This window comes from Castor canadensis, chromosome 17 (assembly GCF_047511655.1).
Source record: "Castor canadensis chromosome 17, mCasCan1.hap1v2, whole genome shotgun sequence".
Taxonomy (NCBI): domain Eukaryota; kingdom Metazoa; phylum Chordata; class Mammalia; order Rodentia; family Castoridae; genus Castor; species Castor canadensis.
Window position 1 is genome coordinate 17,395,883 of NC_133402.1, and position 24,363 is coordinate 17,420,245.

The 24,363-nt window shown below is 54.0% G+C and overlaps 2 protein-coding genes across 3 annotated transcripts; both read left to right on the forward strand.

Moving 5' to 3' along the window:
* Nucleotides 1-2,619: 2,619 nt before the first annotated feature.
* On the forward strand, nt 2,620-10,398 carry Spns1 (SPNS lysolipid transporter 1, lysophospholipid). The gene is made up of 12 exons (XM_074060365.1): nt 2,620-3,251; nt 3,352-3,417; nt 5,289-5,425; nt 6,547-6,698; nt 6,790-6,856; nt 7,554-7,699; nt 7,951-8,106; nt 8,379-8,568; nt 8,844-8,909; nt 9,162-9,260; nt 9,671-9,842; nt 10,062-10,398. The coding sequence occupies exons 1-12, from the start codon at nt 3,011-3,013 to the stop codon at nt 10,154-10,156; spliced, it is 1,587 nt and encodes a 528-aa protein (XP_073916466.1). The 5' UTR covers nt 2,620-3,010; the 3' UTR covers nt 10,157-10,398.
* A 6-nt stretch (nt 10,399-10,404) lies between these two features.
* On the forward strand, nt 10,405-16,148 carry Lat (linker for activation of T cells). 2 transcript variants are annotated; one of them, XM_074060366.1, is made up of 12 exons: nt 10,405-11,251; nt 11,425-11,452; nt 11,553-11,587; nt 11,839-11,926; nt 12,058-12,122; nt 12,217-12,246; nt 12,331-12,391; nt 12,464-12,558; nt 14,061-14,123; nt 14,252-14,314; nt 14,400-14,509; nt 14,737-16,148. In XM_074060366.1, the coding sequence occupies exons 1-11, from the start codon at nt 11,149-11,151 to the stop codon at nt 14,489-14,491; spliced, it is 723 nt and encodes a 240-aa protein (XP_073916467.1). In that variant the 5' UTR covers nt 10,405-11,148; the 3' UTR covers nt 14,492-14,509; nt 14,737-16,148. The 2 variants fall into 2 exon arrangements, with proteins under 2 accessions (XP_073916467.1, XP_020013665.1); XM_020158076.2 differs by having other exon boundaries at nt 14,400-16,148.
* The last annotated feature ends 8,215 nt before the right edge of the window (nt 16,149-24,363 follow it).

A 24,363-nucleotide genomic window follows, 5' to 3' on the forward strand; every position in this document is an offset into this window, starting at 1 on the left:
GGAGTCTATAGGACTCAGGGGGTTTAGAGGAACAGAGGCCCCCAAGGCTTCCAAACCAGATTTTACAGGTGTGACTGTCCCTTGAGTTTCCCCATCCAGTGTCAGAGGTGGGGGTGCAGAAGTGGGCACTGGTGGCAGAGGTGGATAGAGTGGCACATAGGGTGGTGGTACCTCCTCTCAAAAGAGCCAGTACAGGCTCTTTTGCTTTTTCTCTACACTTGGAAGCTGCGGCCACCCTAGCTACCATAATCCTACAGGCCTCTTCCAGGTAAGGCCTTAGACATGTTGGCTGGCTGAGGACTGCATCCTGCCAGCATTCAATATAGGGAAATTGTTCTTGGTTCCCAAGCCTTCCTACAATTACCCTGTAAACTTCATTAACCACAGTTTTATCCAGTAACCCTTCCAGGGGCCACCCTACACCAAGAGCAGGCCAATCTACTTCACAAAGGGCCCTAAGCTTTTTAGAAGTTAACTTTACTCCATAGTCTCTATTAAATCCCTTTTTAAAGTTTTTAACCCTACACTCCAAGGGAGTGTTTTTACTCTGATTTCCATCCATTACCAGATGGCAAGACAGACACAGAGGGGGAGGGGTTTTGGAGGAGAGGTAAAGGGGGGCCCTCTTCTCCAACACACAAGGGAGGACAATACATGCCCCTTATCAGTGACCTGGAACTGGTTGCTGGGTCAGGAAATGCATCTACATAGGGTCCTCACTTGCTTTGTTCATCTCCAGCTGCTCCCCTTGTGCAAATTTAGGCATCTCTTGGCTGTAGTGAGTCCATATAAACCCTGGACCAAGGCCCTGTTAGGGCTCACCTTTGACATATGAGTTCACCACGGACACGCGCATTGGGACTCCACACTCACTTTGCAGCTGGGCTGCGTTTTAGGCTTGCACTTTCACACACTTTAACACAGTACAGTACTTCCGCTCCCTGTACCTGGGAGATGTGGTTTTACCCCAAGAGGTGGTTACTAGGGTGTCTCATTGGGAGTGGATCAGTCTACCCTTCTGCCTCCTGAGGCGGGCCTGAATTCGAATGCAAGTTCTTACCAGTCTGACAAGTGGTGCTCCTCTCCCCTCAGTGGTTCCTGCCCCTCACTGGGTTCCACTGTGCGTCCAGCACCTGCACCCCGACTTGCTGGGAGGACAAGTCCCACCTCCCAATCAAGCTGTCCGTTGGTGCCTGGTGGGATCACTTCTCCCAGCCATCTGGGGGCACAACCAGCAACAGGGGAGATGAAAAAAAACACGGTTTCTGCAATCCCAGCCACAAGCTCCCAAGAAATGTTGCAGGAATCTCAAGCTGAGATAGGGGACACTGAGGCAGTTTAGCAGAAAGCAATGTTTTATTGTGCCGGCACAGACTCGGAGGACTCGTGTCCAAAGGCCGAGCCCCAAGAACAAAGGGATCTCACCTTACATATTCTTGCAAGCAGGGTACAGAAGCAAAAAGCAGGGTCTAACCCATATATGGTTACATGCAATCCTATAGGCTACTTTACCTTGATGCTATGTGACCTTCTCCTCATTTGGATTTCTTAGGTTTTATCTTTTTGCTATGCCATCCCTACCTCCCTATTTTATCAGAACACAGGCCTGTGTTCCCTGCTACACTAGTACCACCAAAACAAAACAAAGACAGTCTGTGTAGCCCAGGCTGGCCTTAAACTCAAGATCCTCCCACTTTCACCTCCCAAGTGCTAGGATTACAGGCCTGCACCACCACACCCAGCTCCTAATTTCTTTTTATTGCTAAGTAGTAATCCATTGTATGAATACACTATTCACCCATGATGGATTTTTTAGGGGGGCTATTATGAGTAATGCTTCTTTGGACGTCCATATACAAGTTTTTGTTTGGAGACAGGATTTCCCATATAGTACAGGTTGGCCTGGAACTGAAGATGTGCCTCCCTCTGGCTGGGATTGCAGAAGTGAAACACCATGCCCAGTTGGAAGAGAGATCGTGAAGCTGCATTTTCATAGAACCATAATAGTATTTACTTAGATGTAGCTTGGAAATTATGAGAATTACTCCAAGCTACCCTTCAGTGCCCAGCTCTGGTCTGTGCCTCCGCTAAACGCAGAGCCCCGCCTGCCTCACGTGCGGCCACAAGAGGGCGCAGGAGCTCCGGTCCCGTGAACCCAAGGGAAAGCCGCTTCCTTCACTGGGTAGTTCAGTGTCCACAGTGAAATCTCCGGGAAAAGGGGAGCCCGCCGCTGCTCGCCTGTCCATTCCATGTTTACTGAGCTTGCACGAAGCCGCTGACCGGATGCTGGACAGCGACTGCCGAAGGCGAGAGCTGGGAACCGGCAGTTCTAGAGATAGCTATTTCCAGAACCTTCGCAGATCCCATTATCTTATTTGATTACAAGAGATCTGTCAAGCGGATGTTCCAGAAAAGGCAGCCGAGATTCGCCCTTAGGGCTGCGAGTGGCAGCCGCATCAAGCAGCGGGGTTGCCATGGAGCCCGCGGAGTTCGCTGAGGCTTCAACTCTGGTTACCCCGGCGACCATCCGGCGGTCACGTGACGCAGGAGGGCTACAGCTATCCTCCGGGCTTCCGTAGTCGGGCGGTGGTCACGTGGCGAGGGCTTGCACTTGGCGGCCGCCCCGCAAGGCTCCAGCGTCACATGACCGGCTCACAGGGAACATGGCGGCGGCCGTGGTGCAGCACCGGGACTGAGTGACAGCAGCTGGGCGCGCTTCTTCCCAGGAGGGGACTCAACTCTCCTCCACCCGCTCCTGTCCCCAGCATCACCGGCTTTGCTCACGTCCCCTCCGTGCAGCGTTTTGCTGGGACGGAAGGGAATGACGGGACCCGGGTCCCTTCCCAGCCGTGCTCTGTGCTTGGGGGCCAGGTCCTAGCCGATTCTGGGCGCACTCCCTCACCTGGGCGTCCATTCTTCTTTCTCCAGTCTCCTTCCCTTGCAGGTGAGATCGTCGGTGGAACCGGAGCGCGGGCGGGCGCGCCCCCCCGCCCGACCCCTACCGGGGACCATGGCCGGATCCGACACGGCGCCCTTCCTCAGCCAGGCGGATGACCCGGATGACGGGCCGGTGTCCGGCACTCCGGGATTGCCAGGTTCCATGGGGATCCCGAAGTCCACGGAGCCTGAGGTCCCGGACCAGGAGGGGCTGCAGCGCATCACGGGTTTGTCTTCGAGCCGTTCGGCTCTCATAGTGGCCGTGCTGTGCTACATCAACCTCCTGAACTACATGGATCGCTTCACCGTGGCCGGTAGGTACCGACTTCCGGGAGGGATGGAAACTGGGGGAAGGGAGCAGGTGCCCCGGATGGGGCCGCCTCGGCCGGCACATCCTGAGTTTTCTCCTCCTAGGCGTCCTTCCAGACATCGAGCAGTTCTTCAGCATCGGGGACAGTAGCTCCGGCCTCATCCAAACGGGTGAATGAGGCTCCTGGTTACACAGCAGCTCTTGTATGCTCAGTTGGGGCCACATGCAGACTTGCCTGGGGCTCATTCATGAGGGTTTAGTGGCCAGAGTTAGGGGAAGTAATAACCTTGACTTTGCTCTGGGGCTGTCTGGTTCAGTCAGGAGGTCACACTTAAAGAGGAAGTCTGTCTAGAATAACGGGTTTAAATCTCACCTCTCTGGCTGACAGTGTGGTGGAAGGCAAGGCACTGAACCTCTAAGTCTCCTTTTCCTCTCGGTAAGATGGAGCTCGCAGTAACATGGGTCGTCTAGTAGGACTGATAACAGGATTAAATGAGGTCATGCCTGTAAAGTGCCTAATGCAGTTTTGGCACGAGGTAGGCACCCAATAAACAATGGCAGGTGAGGGTGTTTGGGATGGGGAAAGGTTTTCCTTGTTCAGAACCTTGGGGTTCTGAGGGAGACAAAGCCAAGTCTTTCCCTTCTTTCCCTCCTTCATTTCTGAAAGGTTTCTGAGCACCTACTAGGTGCTAGGCTCTAGAGGAAGTGGGATTTGGAGAGAGACATCATTGTCTGTTAATCCTTTTATCAGCTGAGGAATACGTATTATTCCTGTTTTATAGAGGAAATAGAGAGTATTATCTGTTTATTTTTGGTAGTATTGGGTTTTGAACTCAAGGCCTTGCAATTACCAGACAAGTGCTATACCACTTGAGCCTCGCCAACCTTATCTATATTTTTATAAAGAAATAGTCTAGCTGGGGGCGGCTCACGCCTGTAATCCTAGCTACTCAGGAGGCACAGCTTAGGAGTGTTGGAAGCAAACCTTGGGCAAAATAGTTCCTGAGACCTTATCTGGAAAAAACCCATCACAACAAAAGGGCTGGCAGAGTGGCTTAGGTGATTAAGAGTGCCTGCCTAGTAAGAGTGAGGCCCAGACTTCAAACCCCAGTGCGGCCAAAAAAAAGAAAGACTGACACTTGAAGAAGAGTTGATTTGCCGAGAATGATACAGTTAGCAAAAGAACAGGAATTTGAAACCAGGTCTTGCAGTGTTCTTTTCTCTGCTCCAGGCCAATGAGGAACTGTAGGTTTTTAAGTCTGGAGAAATGAGAATAGGATCATAGGTCAAGGTTGCAAAGTTCTGAATAGTTGTCAAATTAAAGAAGCAAATCTTTCTAGACAGCCTCGTTTATTCCCCTTTTCCTTTAACACGTGTTGACTGGGCACCTCTTTTGTGCTAGGTTCTGTTAAGTAAGGGAATCAAAGTCATGGTCCTTGCCTTTCTGGAGCTGACATTCCTCTGCACCAGGGAGTCAGTAAAAACCCTCAGTTAAGATGAGATGACTTTCTGTAAGGATCAGTGTAACGTAAAAGAAAACAGTAAATGTCTGGTGGTCTGGGTAGGTATCTGAGCTGAAATTCAAAAGAGCTGAGCTCTGAAGGTCAGGAGACAGGAGAAAACCTTGCAGATAGAGGGAACGGCAGGTGCCGATACCTTAAGCGGTTATTGACCTTGGTAGTTGGCTGTTGGGATGTAGAGAGGAAGGGAAAGTGGATGGCCGTGAGTCAGAGAGGCAGGCAGGGACTGAATCAGAGCACTGTGGGCCATGGGTGTGGAGCATGGATTTTGTTCTGGGCTGGGTGATAACGCCTGTGTGACATATCACTTTAAAGGAAGGCTTAGCAAGGTGCTGGAGAGGGGCTGGACCACCCCCTGTGGAAGCTCTCATAGGTTGCAGGGTTGGGTTGAAGGGTGGCATGCAGTCAAGCGGGACCTCTTTTGCTTTAGTTGGTGCTACATCTCACCCCACCCCTCTGCTGGGGAGGGAGTGGGGGCGTGGGGGCCTGGGGCCGGGCTGTGACTCTCTGCTTCCTCCCAGTGTTCATCTCCAGTTACATGGTCTTGGCACCTGTGTTTGGCTACCTGGGTGACAGGTACAATCGGAAGTATCTCATGTGCGGGGGCATTGCCTTCTGGTCCCTGGTGACACTGGGGTCATCCTTCATCCCCAGAGAGGTGAGGCCTGGAGTTGGCTTCTGGCCACTCCCCATTCTCCCATCAATCTTTGCTGGTGCTACTTGAGGTCATTCCAGACCTGGCCAGGGAAACTTCCTCAGTTTCCTTGGTCCATGCCACATTTTACCCTCCTTGCCTAAGTTAATCTGCTCATCCCTTCCTCTTTTAGACCCTTCTTCCATCCATTAGCCCCTCTTCCTCTGACTCCTTCCACTCCATACCTAAATATGTTCCTCTACCATGGAAAAACCCCCACCTGGACTGCCCTCTCCCTCTCCTCCTGGTCAGACTTCTGAGAGGCTCAAGCCAGGCCCTGGCATGGCCGAAGTTGTAGCCCAGGCCTAGCTCCCACTCAGTGCCCACTCACCCTTAATAAGTGTGGGTGCTGACTCCTGCCTCAGTCACTCCATTGGACCTGTTCACTCTTGCCAAAGTCAACACAGCCCTCCTGGTTGCTCGTTGTGGCTCCTGCTTTCTAGTCCTAGTCTCGCTAGATCTCCCAGGAGCCTCTGGCACATTGACCCACCTCTTCCTTCCTGGAGTGAACGCTCTTCTAACTTCTGTGATGCCACAGGCTGCTGCTTTCCCTACTGCCTCCCTGGCTGATGCTTCTTTGCTCTGTGTAGATCTCCTCCATCCACTTTCACTGGGTCCTGGATTCTGTGCTTGGCCCCAGGCCCTACATACTCTCCCCAGGTGATTGTACCCCATCCTGGCTCCAGGTGTCTTTGATAGACAAATAACTCCCCACCTAAGATCATTATTCTCCATTGTGGTGTCGTGGGTGTTGCAGGTGAGGTGGGAACTAAGATGTACTTTGCACCTGCTGGATGCAGGTTAATGAGCAGACCTGTTATTACATGGTCCTCACAGTCGCTTTGTGAACAAGTTGTTGTTATTCCCCTTTTGCAGATGAGGAAACTGAGGCTCAGAGAGGTTAAGTTACTTTCTCAAAGTCACAGCTAGTAAGTGGTGGAGCCAGGATTCCAGCCAGGTCTGTCTGATTCAAAGCCTAAGCCTTCCCTGCCTATCCCTGCTGCCTCTCCAGCACCCGTTGGTGAGGTCGCCTGGGAGGCTGGCTCCAGGGCGGGGTGCCACCTCCCCCATGTCTCCTTCCCTAGCGTTTCTGGCTGCTCCTCCTGACCCGGGGCCTGGTGGGGGTCGGGGAGGCTAGTTACTCCACCATCGCGCCCACCCTGATCGCCGACCTCTTCGTGGCAGACCAGCGGAGTCGAATGCTCAGCGTGTTCTACTTTGCCATCCCCGTGGGCAGGTGAGTGGCCTTGGGCCTGGTGGGGACAGAGGCCTTCTTAGGGCACTTGACTCACTTGGAGTCCCCTTTTCCTCTCTCCACCTCCTCCCAGTGGTTTAGGTTACATTGCAGGCTCCAAAGTGAAGGATGTGGCCGGGGACTGGCATTGGGCCCTGAGGGTGAGTCTGGTCATGGCATGGGGAGGGTCAGTGACTTTGTCCCATCCCCCTTCTGACCTTCACACACCCCCTTTGTGTGGCAGTCCTCACTCTGCCCTCGCCGGGAAGCCGGTGCTAGACATACCTTGCTCGCAGGTAATTGGAGCCCATTGCAAAACTGTAAGCCCCAGGAGGGACTGTGTTGGTTTTCCTAGTGAGCTTCAGGTAAAGCTGGATCCAGGGCTCTCACACTGTCACTGGAATTGGATCATTCTCTGCTTTACCTTACTCTTTATTAACTCTGTTCTCGTGTGTGAGAGCCCCAAATGGTTATCTTTCGACTGAGTGACTTCAGCACCTTGGATCCTTGGATAGTAGTCATGGGATGGTGTCTGAGTAGGTGAGTGGCGGTCACATGCCTGTCATCAAGTCAGTCACCAAGGCTATGGGTTGACAGCACTCTTGGCCAAGTCTAGAGTCCTGTTTGAACCATGTAGATTGAGTGAAATGGGGGAGAGTGGTTTCCCAAAAAATGAGACACCATTACCAAAGGGCATCAAAGTTAGGCTTATGGAAGTAGGATGGCCCCATGGCAACTCCCACCCTCTTCCAAATTGAAGGTTCAGCTGCTTTGAGCAGGCACGAAGAGGTGTTTTGACGTGTTGGGGGCTGAGTGTGTTCTGCCTGGGCCTGTGCTGAAACTTAATTCTTCCCCCAGGTGACACCAGGTCTAGGGGTGGTAGCTGTCCTGTTGCTGTTCCTGGTAGTACGAGAGCCACCCAGAGGAGCTGTGGAGCGCCACTCAGACTCACCACCCCTGAGCCCCACCTCATGGTGGGCAGATCTGAGGGCTCTGGCCAGAAAGTGAGTTTAACCACTTCCTAGTCCCCCATCTGCAGCCCTGAATCTGGGCCGGTTTTCTGTTCAGCCAGCTGGCCGTTTATAGGTCAGGAATTCGGGCATACTGCCCCCTTGTGGCCATTGCATGCATTATAGGCCCAGATCCTGGGGTCAGTCCAGCCTCCACACCCAGCATTCTGACTTTATAAAAGAAACCATTATTTCACACATGGACCTCTGTGGGGTATGACTTTCTCCCTCCCATCTGCCCGTAGTCCTAGTTTCATCCTGTCTTCCCTGGGTTTCACTGCTGTGGCCTTCGTCACGGGCTCCCTGGCCCTCTGGGCCCCAGCGTTCCTGCTGCGTTCCCGTGTGGTCCTAGGGGAGACACCGCCCTGCCTTCCTGGAGACTCCTGCTCTTCCTCTGACAGGTACACAGGTGGGGCTGGGATGGGGACCTGCAGGTGGCAGGAGCAGGTCTGAGTCAGGCTTGGCCAGGGGAGGTTGAATCCCGAATCCACCAGTCCTGGTTTCCGGGTCTGGAAGATACGTGAGACGCTAATGTGTGGGCTGTGGGGTGTTGTGCCAGACAGACTCAGGCGTGAGGCCGGCTGGGATGACCTGTCTTCCTCTTGGGGCTGGGGGCCAGGCTGGGGTCCTTGAGGGCAGAGGAACTAACCCCTGTGCTACCACCTACCCTTAGTCTCATCTTCGGGCTTGTCACCTGCCTGACTGGCATCCTGGGTGTGGGCCTGGGTGTGGAGATCAGCCGCCGCCTCCGCCGCTCCAACCCCCGGGCTGACCCGCTGGTCTGTGCTGCTGGCCTCCTGGGCTCCGCACCCTTCCTCTTCCTGTCCCTTGCCTGTGCCCGGGGTAGCATCGTGGCCACCTATGTAAGTATCTGGCAGGCATCGGGGGCTCTCCTGGGTCAGGGAAGGAACTGTGCACAGAGCAGAACTGGGGTCAGTCTGCAGAGCAGCTCCATCTGAATCACAGTGTGGCAGGGAAAGCAGCTTAACCTTTGTGCACCTGGTTTTGTCATCTGTAAACTGGGATTGATGGTGGCACTGCTCCTAGGTGCGTGCTGAGGAGTGAACGGGCCTGGCGTGGTGTAGGCCCTTCTGGTGCTTGCTTGTATCTGAGATGCGCCTTCCTTCCCGCTTTACAGATCTTCATCTTCATTGGAGAGACCCTTCTGTCCATGAACTGGGCCATCGTGGCTGACATTCTCCTGGTGAGTGGCTGGGCAGCTTCAGCTTTACCCAGAGGCTTCTGGGAGCACAGATCAGGGTCAGGAGATGTTGCTTCCTCTGAGTTGTGGCCTTATCCCTTCTTCATACTCAGCCCCACACAACTTTAGAGTCCAGCTTCAGAGGGGCCTGTGGTTCTGGTGGCCTGGCTTGGGCCTACGCTGAACTTTGGCCCTGTCCTGGCCCTCTGCCCTTGAACCATGGGCCCACTGAGTTCCTGCCCCCTTCACCCCCAGTATGTGGTGATCCCCACGCGACGCTCCACCGCTGAGGCCTTCCAGATTGTACTGTCCCACCTGCTGGGTGATGCTGGGAGCCCCTACCTCATCGGCCTGGTGAGCACCATGCTTGGCTGTGGTGGGGTGGGGCTAGAGGACCTGGTACTTGTCTGCATTGCCAGTAGCCCAGACCTGGCCAGGAGAGAAGGTCTGGCCCAGGTGGACATCTGCATCCTCTGCACCTCGAGTTTTTCACTCGAGTCCTCTGCTTACAGGAAGGATGTCGTCTGAAGGTTTCTCCCCTTGAGGCTGTGGACCTCACCCCGTGTTCCAAACCTCCTTTTCCTCTCCCAGGTTCCAGTTTCTTTTCTCCTGGCAGTCACATCCCTTGCTTCCTGGCCCTGGCCCTCTCCTGGCCATCATTCTGCCCCTGTAGGTCTCTGATGTCTTCTGACGGGGCTGGCCCCCTCCTTCCTGTCCTGGGCTCCCCATCCTGACCCTCTCCTGGCCGTCCACTGCCCCTGCAGGTCTCTGACCGCCTCCGCCGGAGCTGGCCCCCCTCCTTCCTGTCCGAGTTCCGAGCCCTGCAATTCTCACTCATGCTGTGTGCCTTCGTCGGGGCGCTGGGTGGCGCAGCCTTCCTGGGCACCGCCATCTTTATTGAGGGTGACCGCCGGCAGGCTCAGCTCCACGTTCAGGGTTAGTCGGGCCCCTGTACCAGCACTGCCTGTTTGTCCATTTGTTTCTGCCCAGGCTTGTGACCAGCCTCTCCTCACCCAGCTTTGGTTCTGTCTGTTCAGTAAGCTGATGTCTGTGTCCACAGCTGGTGGCTCTTGTTACCGCTCCCACGTCGCAGCCTGTTTCTCCTCTGTGGCTCACTTTGCCCACCCAGCCTTGCCTCTGACCCTCCCTTCTCAGGTCTGTTGCATGAGGCAGGCTCCACGGATGACCGCATTGTGGTTCCCCAGAGAGGCCGTTCCACCCGGGTCCCCGTGTCCAGCGTGCTCGTCTGAGGTGCCGTCACTCGCCTGTCTGCACATCAGTCACCAATGGCCTGGGCTGCCCCATGCCGTGCCCGGCTGAAACCCTCAGCCTGCCCAGCTTCAGAGGAAGCTGTGGGTTGTGTCCCAGCTTCCAGATACTACATGGGCAGCCCGGGGAGGAGTGGGGGACCGGGAGTGGTATCCCTTCTGTCGGGGCAGCCCAGGGGCTCGGTGCTATTTGTAATGAAATAAAATTTGTAGCCAGTTACCAAGGGCCTGCCTCTGTCTTTCTCTGGGTGCCAGTGACCTCTGACCTCTGGGTGGCAGGAGATGCTCATTTCCAGTCTCACGGCCCCGGGTCTGTTGGGTCACACTGTGGGCTAGTGCCTGTCCTCAGCAGGGTGGCCCAGAGGGGAGGCCTGCTGTCCAAGTGAGCTGGCTTGGTGTGACCGTGACTCACACTTGTGCTCCCTAGGAACCTGCCCTTCCTGGCAGGCAGGCCTGGTGAGGGGGGGTGGGTGCTGCCCAGCTCTAGACCCCGTAGCCTTTGTGTGGGTGCCTTTCCTAGCCCCGGCTGGCAGGTGTGTGCCCTTCTCAGTGGAGGGGTCCTGTCCTGTAGCAGCAGAGACCCTCTGCGAGAGCCTCACAGCCCTCAGCCTCCTCCCCTTCCCATGGCTGGGTTGGGGGTGGGCAGGGGCGGTGCAGTGGCTGAGGAGCGATGATTTCCTGCCCTCACCCGGCCTCGCCACAAGCTTCCTGCCACAGGCGGGCGGGCGGCACGGAGGAGAGGGTGCGAGCGAGTGAGGAGGGAGTGAGGGCAGGGACCAGGGACGGCTGGGTGCAGGACAGGTAGGGTAGCTGGTACCCCAGACCCAGCTCCGGCCCTGGCCTGACCATTCTGGGCCCTGCATCTCCCAGAGCCAGTGTTGACCCTGCTCAGCCCAGCTGGGGAGCAGGTCCTTGAGCCCCAAGGAGGGCTCTTGTCTGGGCCACTCGGTCCCCAGGTGCAGGCTGTCCTGCAGATGGAGGCCAACAGCCTGACCCCCTTTGCACTGGGCTTACTGTTGCTACCTGTCCTGGCCACACTGCTGGCTGCACTCTGCGTGCGCTGCCGCGAGCTGCCAGGTGAGTGGGGAGCTGGTGGGTTCTGGGTGCTGGGCACGGGGACAATCCTTGCACTGTACCCCGCCCCTCGTCCCTCTAATGGTCCCCACCTCTGTCCTATTCGGTGCCCAGGGCCTCTGAGAGCCCCTGGGCCCTCAGTACCTTTCCTGCCTCACTGGCCCTCTCTTCCCCAGCCTCCTATGACACCGATTCCGCAGACAGGTGAGTCTGACAGCCCCCTGCATGTCCCCCTCTGTCCCCATGGTGAGGCTGGGCCTAGGCCTCTCTTGACCCTGTACCCAAGCTGTCTTTCTCCTGCCAGTTTGTATCCAAGGAGCATCCTGATCAAGCCACCTAGTGAGTACAGAGGGTCCCCTGCCCTTCTCTCGTACCGGGTTCTTGGTATGTGAGCGAGAGAGTGCCTGAGTTCAGTCCTCCTACCCTGGACTGTCCACGTGGCCTTGACCCGGCCTAGGGATGGGGAGGTAGGAGCCCCTAGGTCTGTCCAGGACCTGGGTTTCAGGGGATGAAGCTACCCTCTAAGGCCTTGGTGAGAGTACTGGGTGTGATGTCTGGAGTCTTTCCCTCAAGCTTGGCTCTGTCCTCAGACACACTTGCCCCCTGGTCGTCTGTGGCCTCACACCCACCCGTTAGTTCCTGTCTACCTCTGAGCCAGCCAGACCTGCTCCCCATCCCGTGAGTACCCCGCTCCCCCTCCAGATCCCTGCTGCCCTTTACTCTCTTGGATTGTGGGCATTTTTTCCTGTTGTAACCCCTCCTGTCCCCAGAACCCAACCCAGACCTAACCCCTGACCTTTGACTCCCAGGAGATCCCCACAGCCCCTTGGCGGTTCCCATCGGCTGCCATCTTCCCAGCAGGATTCGGATGGTGGTAAGGGGGGCTCAGCAGAGTTGGGGGGCTGGGGTTGGGCCGAAGTCAGACCTCGATTTAAGTTGACTCAGTCTCTCTCCTGCTGTCTCTGAAGCCAACAGTGTGGCGAGCTACGAGAACCAGGGTGCGTCTGGGACCCCAGGTACCCGGCTGGGTGGGTAGGCTAGGGCCTGTCCTGAGCCATGCTGACCCTGTGTCACTACCCCAGAGCCAGCATGTGAGGATGCAGACGAAGATGAGGACGAAGATGACTATCCCGAGGGCTACCTGTGAGTGGTGAGGTGGGAGGTGGGGGCCAAGGCCGGGCGTCCTCACTGACCCTCCCTGTTCCTTCCTTTCAGAGTGGTGCTTCCTGACAGCACCCCAGCCACCAGCACCTCTGTTCCCTCAGCTCCTGTGACCAGCAACCCTGGCCTCCGAGACAGTGCCTTCTCCAGTGAGTCGGAGTTTCTGTCCACCCCCTCCCCCATGTGCCTCGGGCCCCACCTCTCTTCTTGTTACATTGTGATTGCTGTCCCTCCATTTCCCATTTCCTCCTTCCTGCTGTGATCTTCTGATTTTTCTTACTTTTCCTCTCCCTTTTCCTGTCTCTTTTCCTTTCCCTTTTGTCTGTTTGGATGAATTTCTTGACTTTATTCTTCAATTCTTCTATTGAAATTTCATGCCTAATTTCCAGAAGTTTGTTCTTGGTCGTTGAATGTTCTTTTTGTATAACATCCTGTTCTTGTTTCATGGAGCCAAGAGCATCTTGGACATCTCTAAGGATGTTAATTAGAGGTTGTCTTTGTTTGCCTGGAGATTTTCTTCTGTTTCCTCCCTGGTCTCACTTTAAGCTGCTGTTCTCCCTTGTCTTGGTCTCACTCTCTGGACTTCCCTCAGGGTCTAGCAATCTTCAGTTTTCTGTTCCCACCTGTCTCTCTCTATAGCTTGGGCATCATTTATCCGAAACTCTGAGGACAGGAGTATTTTAGATTTGGGAATATTTATATATACATACAATGAGATCTCTTGGGGTTAGGACCCGAGTCTAAAATGAAATTCATGTATGTTGCATACATACCTTCTGCACATAGCTCAAGGGTAATCTTATACAATATTTTAAATAATTTTGTGCATGAAACTGAGCTTCATGTTATGGGATTTTCTACTTGTGGTGTTTTATCAGGCATTCAAAAGGTTTTAGATTTTGGAGCAGTTCAGATTTGGGATTTTTGGGTTAGAGATGCTTAGCCTCTATATACTTTCTCACTCTGGCTCCATCCACCGTCCGGATTTCCACTTTGCCATCTCTTTCCTCAGCTCCATACTGTCTGTGCAGGTGTTTCCTTTTGTTCTTTTATTCATTCAGTCAATGAGTCAGTCAGTCACTCGTTCGTTCATTCCATGTACACTTGGTTTGTGGCTGGGCTAATGGGAATTAGTGGATCAGTGTGGTGAACTGTGATGATAAAAGAGCTACTGTTAGCTGAAGGCCTACTGAGTGCCCTACTAGAGTTTGCACAGAGTTGGAGCTGGGATTTGAACCTGGGCAGTCTGGCTCCCAAGTGTACCTTGCCCATGTCCTCATGGAAACACGTAGCCACACACTGATTACCCAAATGATCCTGGGAGCGATCAGTGCACCGAGGGCCTGAGAAGGAGGGACACAAGGATGCAATGGCTGGCAGTAATGGGGACAGGGGCCTGAGCCCCAGGGGCAGCTGCTCTGCCATTATTGCATTTGTCCTCATTTCTCCAGTCCGGTGGACCTCCCTGTCCTCATCCTGGCCATTGTCTGCTTGTCTAGAACCTTCTATCCCACCCCAGGGGACTGGCTGGGGCATAGTTTCAGGGAATTGCCCTTGGAGCTAGACGCCTGAGTTGGGGCCTCGGGGAATTGTGGCCAGGGGTCTGTAGTGACAGTGCTGTGGTGGATGGGCTCCATTGCCTTTCCTACAGTGGAGTTTGGTGAAGATTACGTGAATGTCCTCGAGAGTGAGGAGAGTGCAGAAGCGTCTCTGGGTGAGTGACCCTCCATCTCACACCCGGCTGCCCACACCTCTCCCCTCTGTCTGGGGTCCTGCCCATGTCCTCTGTGTGGTCTGCTCCCCACCAGACGTGGCATTCCTCCTTCTGACCTGTCCCCACAGATGGCAGCCGGGAATACGTGAATGTGTCCCAGGAGCTGCATCCGGGGACCAGGACTGAAGCTGGTAGGTATGGGAGGCAGAAGTGAGGCGCTGCCGGGGAGCGTGGCCTGCAGGCTAGGCGCCAACCTGCCCTCCCCTCCCCTTGCAGCCGCTCTGAGCTCCCAGGAAGTGGAGGACGAGGAGGACGAGGAGGATGGGGACGGGGAGGGGGAGGGGGCACCTGATTATGAGAACGTATAGGAGCTGAGCCCAGGCTTGGTGAGTGGCCTCTGGCCCTGCCCTGCCCCGGGCCCCTGCCCTGCCCCGGGTACCTGCCCTGCCCTGGGCCCCTGCCCTGCCCCGAGCCCCTGCCCTGCCTTGGCTGCTGGTCTGACCCTCCCTGAGGACCCCTTTCTGACAAACTCCAATACTTAGGCCTGTGCTCTGTGGCTCTGGGTGCCCTCTGGGCCCCATGGCTTCCTGACCGCTGCCCTGTTGCGTTTCAGCTAAGGCGAGGCCATCCTAGAAGCAGCCTTGTGGGGAGGGCTGAGCGGGCGGCTGAGGTGACCTGGCCCCTCAGGCGCCAGCTCTGTCTCCAACCTGATGACAGCCTGAGAACCTCCTAACTTATTGTCACTTTGGGGTCCAGTCTGTGTCCCCGATACTCTGCACCTTCTGACACCACCTGAGAATGAACCTCCCTTTCCCAGCCCTACTCTGCCATGGAATAAAGGCCCCTGTGGTCTGGAGTCCTCTTGGCTTTGGTACCCAGGGCTGAGAGGGGGTGACGGTGGGGCTGGGTCCAAGGGCCTATGTGTGTCTTCCTATGTGTGTGTCACATGCGCGCTGTGAGCGTGCAGGAGTGCATGGGGTGTATGTGCGTGTGAGTGGTGAGTGTGGGGGTGTTTGTGTACGTGGGGAGGTGTGCATGTGAGTGTATGGGGGATGTGCGTGTGTGGGTGCTGTGTACATGTGGGAGTGTGCACGTGTACATGTGAGTATGTGAGCATGTGTGTGCACTACGTGCCTGTGCATGTGAGCCTGTGGGTCAGAGGCCTTCTAGAAACCCATGTGTCTGTCTGGGTCTCATTCTGCCTTGGGGCTCCCGATGGTCCTGGCCAGATGCTGTGACAGCAGACAATGGCTGGGACACTGACACCTTCCAAGTGAAGTTTCTGACCCCTGCTGTCATTTCCGGGGCTCAAGAAGAAGCAGAAAGAAAGGCCCTGGCAACGGGCTTTGCAGTGCAGCCTAGTTTGAATGCTGCTGGGCAGACAGCAAACGCCACACCGGCCACTCTGGCTGTGGTGCGGATCTGAGCTGACGCAGTGGGGCCTAGCGGAGCCGGGGCTTTGTGTCTCCAGGAGCTCCTGCGCGGTTCCAGCACTGATGCCGCGTGAACTTCACGTGGATGGTGAGGGTGTGGTGGGTTCCGTTGCTTTCCCTTGCTCTGGGAGTCCCCTTGCTTTTCCTCCTGGATCCTCTCCTCTCTGTGGGTCTGGAGGCTGCTGGACCAGCCTCCACCTCATGAAGCCAGCCCACAGTCAGAAATGCCTGGGACCAGCCATCGTCCTTTCCCAGGCCATGTGATGGTGAGGCCTGGCACGTGGGCCACTGGGTCCTGGGAGCAGATGGGATTTAGACCGTTCACTCACAGCTGTCATGAAGCTGGGATGTGGTCCTGGAGAGTGAGCCATGGGGACAGCATGGCCCAGAGAAAACAGGGCCAGCTTCCTGGATCTAATCATACGTGAGCAAGATGAACCCCAAGACTCCCCAGTTATGTGGCCAATAAACTTCACCTTGTCTGCAACTGGGTTGACTTGTCTGTTGCTACAGCTGAAGTCACACTGATAGACGTGCAGAGTTGGCGGCTCTCTGTGGACTCCGAAGGCAGTAAGAACTTCTCATGTACCGAATGCATTTCATGGTTTCATTTAATCACCACAACTACCCTATGGTCAGTTATGGCTGGTATCCCCATTTCCCAGGTGAAGAAACAGGCTCAGAGAGGTGACATGACTTGTCCAAAGGCACACAGCCGAAGAGGTAATTCTGTGATAAGATCTGGGGCCCCAGGAGTCCCTGCCGCACTGCCTGCTGGTCTCCTTGTTTTGTCCAGTGTGTAGTGGGGGAAGCTGAAGAGCTGAGAATAGACTGGGGGCGGACGGGGGGTGTCTGGGAAGGACATTGACCAGAGGGACTGGGCTGAGGGACAAAGGAGCGCATCAGCAAGGTAGGGGTGGTACAACTGCCTTGGAGAACAATGTAGCAACACCTAGCAAAGCTGACCTTTTATGAGTAGATTCCTGGGCAGAACCCTGGCCAGCAAGTACAGAGTCTCAGGAGGCAGGTGCAGGCCGGCACAGGGCAGCCCTGTGCTGGGTACAGCCAGAAGCCACTTGGTCACCCGCTGCTGGGCAACAGAGAATTGGGGAGCAGTTGTGTGCTGGATACACCAGCAGGAGAAGGAGTCAGGCCTGTCAGCATGGATGGCATCACTGACCATGTACAGTGAGACGGCAGCTCAAGCCACGTGCATTCAGTTAAAACCGTGAGAATGATACAAATTACATATCCCTCATCCGAAATGCCTGGGAACAGAGGTGTTTCAAATTTGGGGTTTTTCTCTTATTTTAGAATATTTGCTTTAGTTATTTTTTGGATAGGGCCTCACATTTTCACTCAGGGCCAGCCTTAGACCACAATCCTCCTACTTGCCTCCTGAGCAGCTGAGATGACAGGCACACGACACCATGCCTGGCTTATTTGTTGAGATGGGAGTCTTGCTAACTTTTTGCTTGGGCTGGCCTTGAACCAGGATCCTCGTGATCTCTGCCTCCTGAGCTGGGTGCACCTACATAAATATATATATATATACGTATATATACGTATATATATATATATATATATACGTATATATATATATATATATATATATATGTATATATATATATATATATTTTTTTTTTTTTTTTGGCAGGACTGGGGTTTGAACTCAGGGCTTTGCATTTGCTAAGCAGGCGCTCTACTATTTCAGCCATGCCTCCAGCCCATGCACCTGCATTTTGATTGCAACCCATCATATGATGTCAGGTGTGGAATTTTCCACTTGTGTCCTGTCTGCTCCCAAAACATTTTGGATTTTGGAGCATTTCAGGTTTTAGATTTTTGGGTTAGGAATGCTCACCCTATGAGGGTCTGTTATTTGGTGACACACACATGTCGGTATTAAGGCAGGAGTGAAGAACACTGGATTTAGGGTGGCAGGAGAGGAATTAGATGGGGGAGTTCAACGAAGGCCTCAATGAACTGTGCAATAGTGGGCCAGGGTGAGGCTCAGAGATAGAGCGCTTGCCCAGCGTGCGTGAGGCCCTGTGTTCCTTCCCATCACTGAAAAATAAGTACCATGGGGGAAGGAGGCTACACAAGTGTTTGCTACATGAGTCTTTATGTGTTTGCATATTTTAATGGTAATACCTAGGCTCAAGGCCCCAGGAGGGACTGGCTGGGGACAGAGGACATGGCATAAGCGACAGTCACTGGTCGGTTTGTGCCAAGTTGGACGAGTTACCTGTGGTGCTCCAGGCCTTTGGAACAGCATATGCCAAGGCCCTGAGGTATATCTGAGGGGAAAAGAAACACCATGCTGTGAGGTTGGAAGGAGGTACAGAGAGGTGAGACCCACAGCATCCTCCAGCAGCTTCAGAGCTGGGAATGACATGGTCAGGTTTGTGTTTTAGCAAATGTCTCTGGCCCAGTTGGAACGGGGCTGGACAGGAAGGGCAGTTAGACTACAGACATGAAGAACCTTGAGGAGATTTTAGAAATGGTGGTGGGCTAGCCAGAGTGCAATCTAGGGGCCACAGTGGTGAGTTGACCATGGACTTGGGGACATTCCTTGAGTCACTGGCCAGCTTCCCATTTGTGTGTCCTGGACTAGTCAAGTGGTTGTGGCTTTGTTTCTAGTTGTCTTGGACCAGGTGGACCCACAGAGAGCAGACCTACAGTGGTACCTGCGGGGCCAACCCTGGATTTCTTGGCACATTGGAGTCATCAGTGTGGGGTGGGGGTGGGGAGGTGTTGGAGACAAGGTAGAGTTTGTAGCAAGTGAGAGAGAGAGAAAGAGAGAGAGAGAGAGTTTTCCAGAATTGCGTGGCAGCTCTCTGGGGCTCCTAAAAACCATCAGGGGGAATGGGTCACTCCATTTGGCTCCTCCCAGAAGCAGACCCAAGAGGAGCATCCTGTGCCAGTAGTTTAGGCAGGAGGTTGTCCCAGAAAATGCTGGCAGGGGAGTGGGGACAGAAGACAGAAAAGGAGAGGCAGCCAGTAGAGGACGTGTGATAGAGACAGCCAGGTATCACTGTGGACACTGGAGTCAGGCCCTCGAGGGTGACTGGGAGCCATCAAGGAGCGTAAGGTACAGATTTCTGCCTGTAGGAAGGACTGGGGTATTTATACCTCTCCTCCCAGAAGTCACTAGTTGAAGGCTGCTCCCAGGCGGGGTGAATCATCCAGGGCACACAGGCACTGGTGGCTCATGCCGGTAATCCCAGCTACTCAGGAGGCAGAGATCAGGAGGATCACCGATCAAAGCCTGCCTGGGCAGATAGTTTGCAAGACCCTATCTCAAAAAAACCCATCACAAAAAAAAAAGCCTGGTGGAGTGGCTCAATGAAGGCCCTGGGTTCAAGCCCCAATACCACTAAAAAAAAAATAAATAAAAGTAAAACCAACAACAACAAAAAAATCATCCAGGGCTTCTGGTCTGCTGTCAGGTGGGCACAGGGGCTCCAGGGGCCAGAGCGTGCCCTCGGGCAGAGGAAGATAGGCGCTGGTAGTGGAGGCAGGCCACTGAAACTTGGGAGGAAGGTCCACAGACAGAGTGTCCTTATGCTAATTGCTCCACATGCCAGGTCGTTTGTGGCGATTAGCACACTCTTTCCCAAAATGCATTGCGTGGTCCATGAGTCTTGTGAGAAACTTCTCAAGAAAGGTCCCTGGGGCAGAGGGTGAAGCTTAGCAGTAGAGCTCTTCCGAGCATTTGCAAGGCCCTGGGTTCAATCCCCAACATTACAAAAAAGGAGAAAAGGCTTCTGGAGTCCGAAGAGCTTGGAAACAGCAGCTCTTTTCTAACACCTCCTTGCAGAGTCAAAATACAGCAAATCGAGACATCTCGCCACACCTTCTTCTCTCTGCCTGACCTGCTAATTCCTGAATTTACGTGACATGTTATTTGAACACCTAGAGAAGACATCTTTTGTTCTTGCCTTCCTGGCATCTTCCCTCCAAGACTCCTTTTATGTGGCCCTGATGGGACTGACTTCTTGGGTGTGCACGTGACTCAGCTTGGCCAGTACCATATCTGTTCCCTGGCTGTGATGACTGCTCAGTACAGGGGCACGTGACCCAGTTCAGGCCAATCAGATCTGTCCTTGAGATTTTGGGGTACTGGGGTTGTTGACCTCACGAGACAAGGGGCCTGGAGCTTTGTTGACCTCCCCCGAAAGACAGCCTCCCTGGGACCTCAGGATCCCTAGAGGACAGCAGAGTGATGGCAGCTCCGAGTCTCTGGTCAAATGGGCCTGAGGCACATTAATGAACAATTACTCAAACTAGGCCCTTTCCCCAGGCCCATGTGAGCCGAACTTTCTGCAACCTACGGCATAAGATTCTTAACCCACAACCATGGCTGCTGTCACCTCCAAACTCCAACCAGTCAGGCCATCCTAGTGATGAGTCCCTGGTGGCCAATGTAAGAAACTTCCAGACTTGACCTTTTTCCTCACCCTGCTGTCCTTCTCCTGCCCTCAGAGATACGGGGCTGAACATTTTCCTCTGTTGCAGCGCGATCCATCTATGGCAGGTGATCTTTCTCTTCCAGTCACACAGTTTAGCCACACACCTGCTCAGTCCCTCCCAGAGTACCATCTCCCTCCTCGGTCCCCCCAGGAAGACCCTCGGACTTCCCTTTCTTCTGATTCACAGATTTGGTTTGCTCGTGCAAGCAATAATTCCAAAAGGAGCGGGGAGCATATTTGTTGACGAGACCATGTGAGTAAGGAGACTTGTCCCACTTAGCCACTAGATTCTGTGGGACTCTGGGGACCTCAGAGCACATTGGACGTAAGTTTTAAACCTCATTCTGAAGTGTCTAGCCCCAAAGAGTGTCCCCAAAAGCAAAAGAATAGGATCTTTGCTGCTGAAGAGGCTGGATGCCTTCAGGTATGGCTGGAGCCAGCAGCCTGTGTTGGTTTGTCTCCAGCTTCAGCTGTTCTTTCTCTATTGATCCATTGTCACACAGCCTTGTCCTGTGTGGTCAGGCGATGGTTCTGGAAGTTCTGGGGATCACAGCCTTCCAGGTTCCCACGGAGTGAAAACATCCCAGCATTCTCAGCAAAAAGCCCTAATGTTACTCTAATTGGATTAGCCTGGGACAAAGGACGGTGCCGTAAGAAAGTCAGGATTGGAACTGTGGCATGGGTCAAGTGGTAATGGGTTCAAACCCTAGTACAACCCCCACCCCCCAAAAAAAACAGAGATGAAAAAAAAGAAAATTAGAGGTTGGAGTTGGTGGAGTTGCTCAAGTGGTAGAGCACCTGCCTAGCAAGCACACGGCCCTGAGTTCAAACCCCAGTACTGCCAAAAAAAAAAAGAAAAAGGAAAACCAGGGGTTATTGCTGGTAGGAGGGGGGGTGGCTGGTGAGAGGCACGCATTCCACACTTACCCTTTGCCACACCCATTATTACATTGAGTCTCATGACACCCCTGTCTCTAAGATATGAGGAACCTTGTTCTGTAGACAAGGAAAAGTCTCCGAGAGGTTAAGTGATTTGCTTCAGGTCACACAGCAAATTCCAAAACTACTTATAGAAGTGCAGCCTACTTTTGAGGAGCAGGGAGGGAGGCTGTTTACTGGTTAGAAGTTGGAGGAAGGCAAGCCCAAAGAGAAATCCACAGCAGGCATTTCTGCTTTGCACAGGATTTTGGTTAGATCTCTTGGAATGAGGCTGGGATCCTGCTGGGATCACTCAGTAGGGAGGGTATGGTCCTGAAGCCAGGGCCACCATGAGAAGGGCAGCCCCCTGGGAGAAAGCCTTAAAGAGGGAGCAGCATTGAGAGGAGCGCAAGGCAGGTTCCTGAGAACACGGACTAAGGTCCTGGATCCAGTTGTACCTGAAACCATAGCCACCCACAAGCTGCTTAGTGAGAGGGGTTAATGAGAACCCTATTTGGCTTGGCTCAGTTTCAGCTGAGTTTCTGTCATTTGCAAATGAAAGTGTCCTGACTCATAGAGACAGGATGCTGTGGGAGCCTCAACTTCATCAACAAGGCCCCATCTTAGGCACCTACATATGCCAGGCGACGTGCCACACGCTTCCCATACTGAAACCCTTAGGGAGGTTCTTCTCATGGCCACTCTTTTACAAGGGAGGAAACTGAGGCTCAGAGGGAGCAGGTAGCCAGACCCAACAAGGGCTGTGGCTCTCTGTCCCTGAGAGGTCCCAGGCCAGCCCAGCTCGGAGTCCCTTGCTCCTTACCCACCATGCTCCCCAGGCCCTTCTCTGCGTCTTTGTCCCATGGGACTTCTCATGGGGACAGTAGGCTTCCGAAGGACACAAGGGCTACGTGAGCCCAGTGAGGTGGACACATGGTGCCTCTGGGCCATGGTGCCCGGGTGGGCCCCGGAGCCCCAGGAAGAGGGGGACAAAGGTCTTTCTGTCTGCCTCCTCCTCACGGACCTGGTGGGCTTCTGATCCTTTCTCACCCTCTTCCTTTGTCTTTTTGTTGTCCGTCTGTCTCTGTTTCTCATGCTGTCTCTGTCTCTTTTCCTCTGTGTCATGGACATCCCACCTGTCCCTCCTCTCTGTCTCTCTCTGAACTTTCTTTTACTGTCTCCCTCCTCCTCTCCCTGCTCCTCTCTCCCCACATCCTGAGTTGTCTTTGGGGAACCGGAAATTTGGGGGATCAGAGAGATACCGGGAGGCTCAGCTGGGGCCATGGCCTAGAGATAATGCACGGGGCGTGTGGGGGAGGGGCAGGAGCCCAGTCTCCCTTGGCCTCCCTCCTGCCATCCTCCCACCTACTGAGCCTGCCTGTGAGAATTCAGTCAAGTCTCTGATCCGAGTTGGAGACCTGGGTGGAAAAGCACAGGAGGGGCACACTGTAGTACAGACACTGGGGGACTTGGCCCCTGGGGCTGGTGAGGGGCTGAAAGGCGAGGTCTCAGTCCCTCCCTGAGTCTTAGCCACCTGTCCTTACCATAGTTGGCTAATTCACACTTTTCTCTGTGACGTGTACCATCCTAGTGTTCACTGCCCTATAAGGTGAGTACTGCTATGAACTGTCTCCTAGGTGGGGAAACCAAGGCACAGAGAAGTTGAGTGAGCTGCTCAAGGTCACACAGCCAGGAACCCCTGACATCACCCAGGACTCTGATTGAATTAGATTGGTCATCACCGAAGTTGACCGTATGCATGTCTATTTTATAGTTCATTTTTTAAATTAAATTTTATTATTTTATTTTTGTTTTCAGGAGACAGTATCTTACAATGTAGTCCAGGCTGTCCTTGAACTCGAGATCCTCCTGCCTCAGCTTCCAGAGTGCTGCGATTACAGACGTGCACCACCACACTGGGCTTGCATGCCCATTTTAAACAGAGGCTGTGTTGATCCACCGTCATCTGGGGGGAGAAAGTCATTTGCTTCGGTTCTGCTCATGGTTCTTTAGGAAGCTGCTGTTTGACACCCTACTCCCACCCGCTAGCCTCCCTTTTTACCCAGCTTGGTCTCCACTTAGTGCCCTGAACAGGCAGCTCTACACAACTGAAGAATTTGCTTTCATTTTGCTTTGTTTTTTAAGGTTTCATGTGTTTCATTTAGGGGTATGACACATGGCTGGCTTTTAAGTGCATTTAAGTTTGAAAAGGAAGTCATTTGAAAGAAAATCAACAAGAGGAATGAGAACATACAGCTGTAGACATGGTGAAAGTCCCAGATGTCGATAGAGAGGGGCTGGATTTGACTGTTGACTGATTTGGTGCTGAGGATTGAGCCTGGGGCCGTGTGCATGTGCTTTCCCACCCAGAGCTGAGTTTTAGCACCCAGACCCCTTTTCTGGCTGCCGTATCCTAGTCCCACTGGTTAGAACCTACCATGGTGAGGCAGGGGTTCATCTGGGACTCTGGCAGCCATCTCCAAGATCGTCAGGTGATCTCAGTGATGCTCAGACTGGGAAGACCCTCCTAGTCCTTCAGAGCTCCTGGTGGAAGCTACGGAAACCAGTTGGGGCTATTGGACACCAAAGAGACCCACTGGAGGGGAGGCCGGGCACAGAGGATCACGGGAGAAGGAAAAGTAGCATTGGAAAATCAGTGGGAAGTGCCGGGTGGTGACTACTGATGCCAGGCCCTGCCACCAGGCCATGGGTGTGGCCACTCATGTCCCTCCATTTTTGATCACGCCCAGGCCCCACCCACGAGCTTCTTAGGGGCTGGGGAGGGGTTCTGCCCATAAGGGAAGCAAGGCCCAGGTCCCTCCCGGCCCCCACAATTGGGGCTTCTCCCACATGACTCAGGATCACGGGCTGTGGAGGCTTCTGCCTCACTCTGACCCCCCAACCCCCTCGCTTGGAGCTCCCCCACCCACTCAGGCCTCAGAACACCGCCTGCTCCCCCCGTGACAGAGCCAGTCAGAGCTTTTTAACTCAGAATGGTGAGCCAGCCTTTCTCTAGGACAAAACAGTTCTTATAAATGATTTCCTTATCATAAAAAATAATACATTTGAATTTCCCAAACAAGTTTATGCTGATAGATTGCTTTTCTTTTCTTTTTTGAGACAAGGTCTCACTATGTAGCCCAGACTAGACTTGAACCTGCTATCCTCCTGCCTCAGCCTCCTGAGTGCTGGGTGATAGGTTACCTTTTTATCTGATTCATGTGTGGGGTTGCTGGCAGCATTTCCACCACTCTTCTGCTTCTGGGCCTTTGCATTTGCTATTCCTTCTGCCTGAGCTGTGGCCCCGGCCTTCTGCCATTCAGATCTGGGCTGAAACTTCCCCTCCTTGGGGGGTCTTCCCACTCCCTGTGCCTGCACCGTTACCCTGTGGAATTGGCCGTACGCATGTGTACA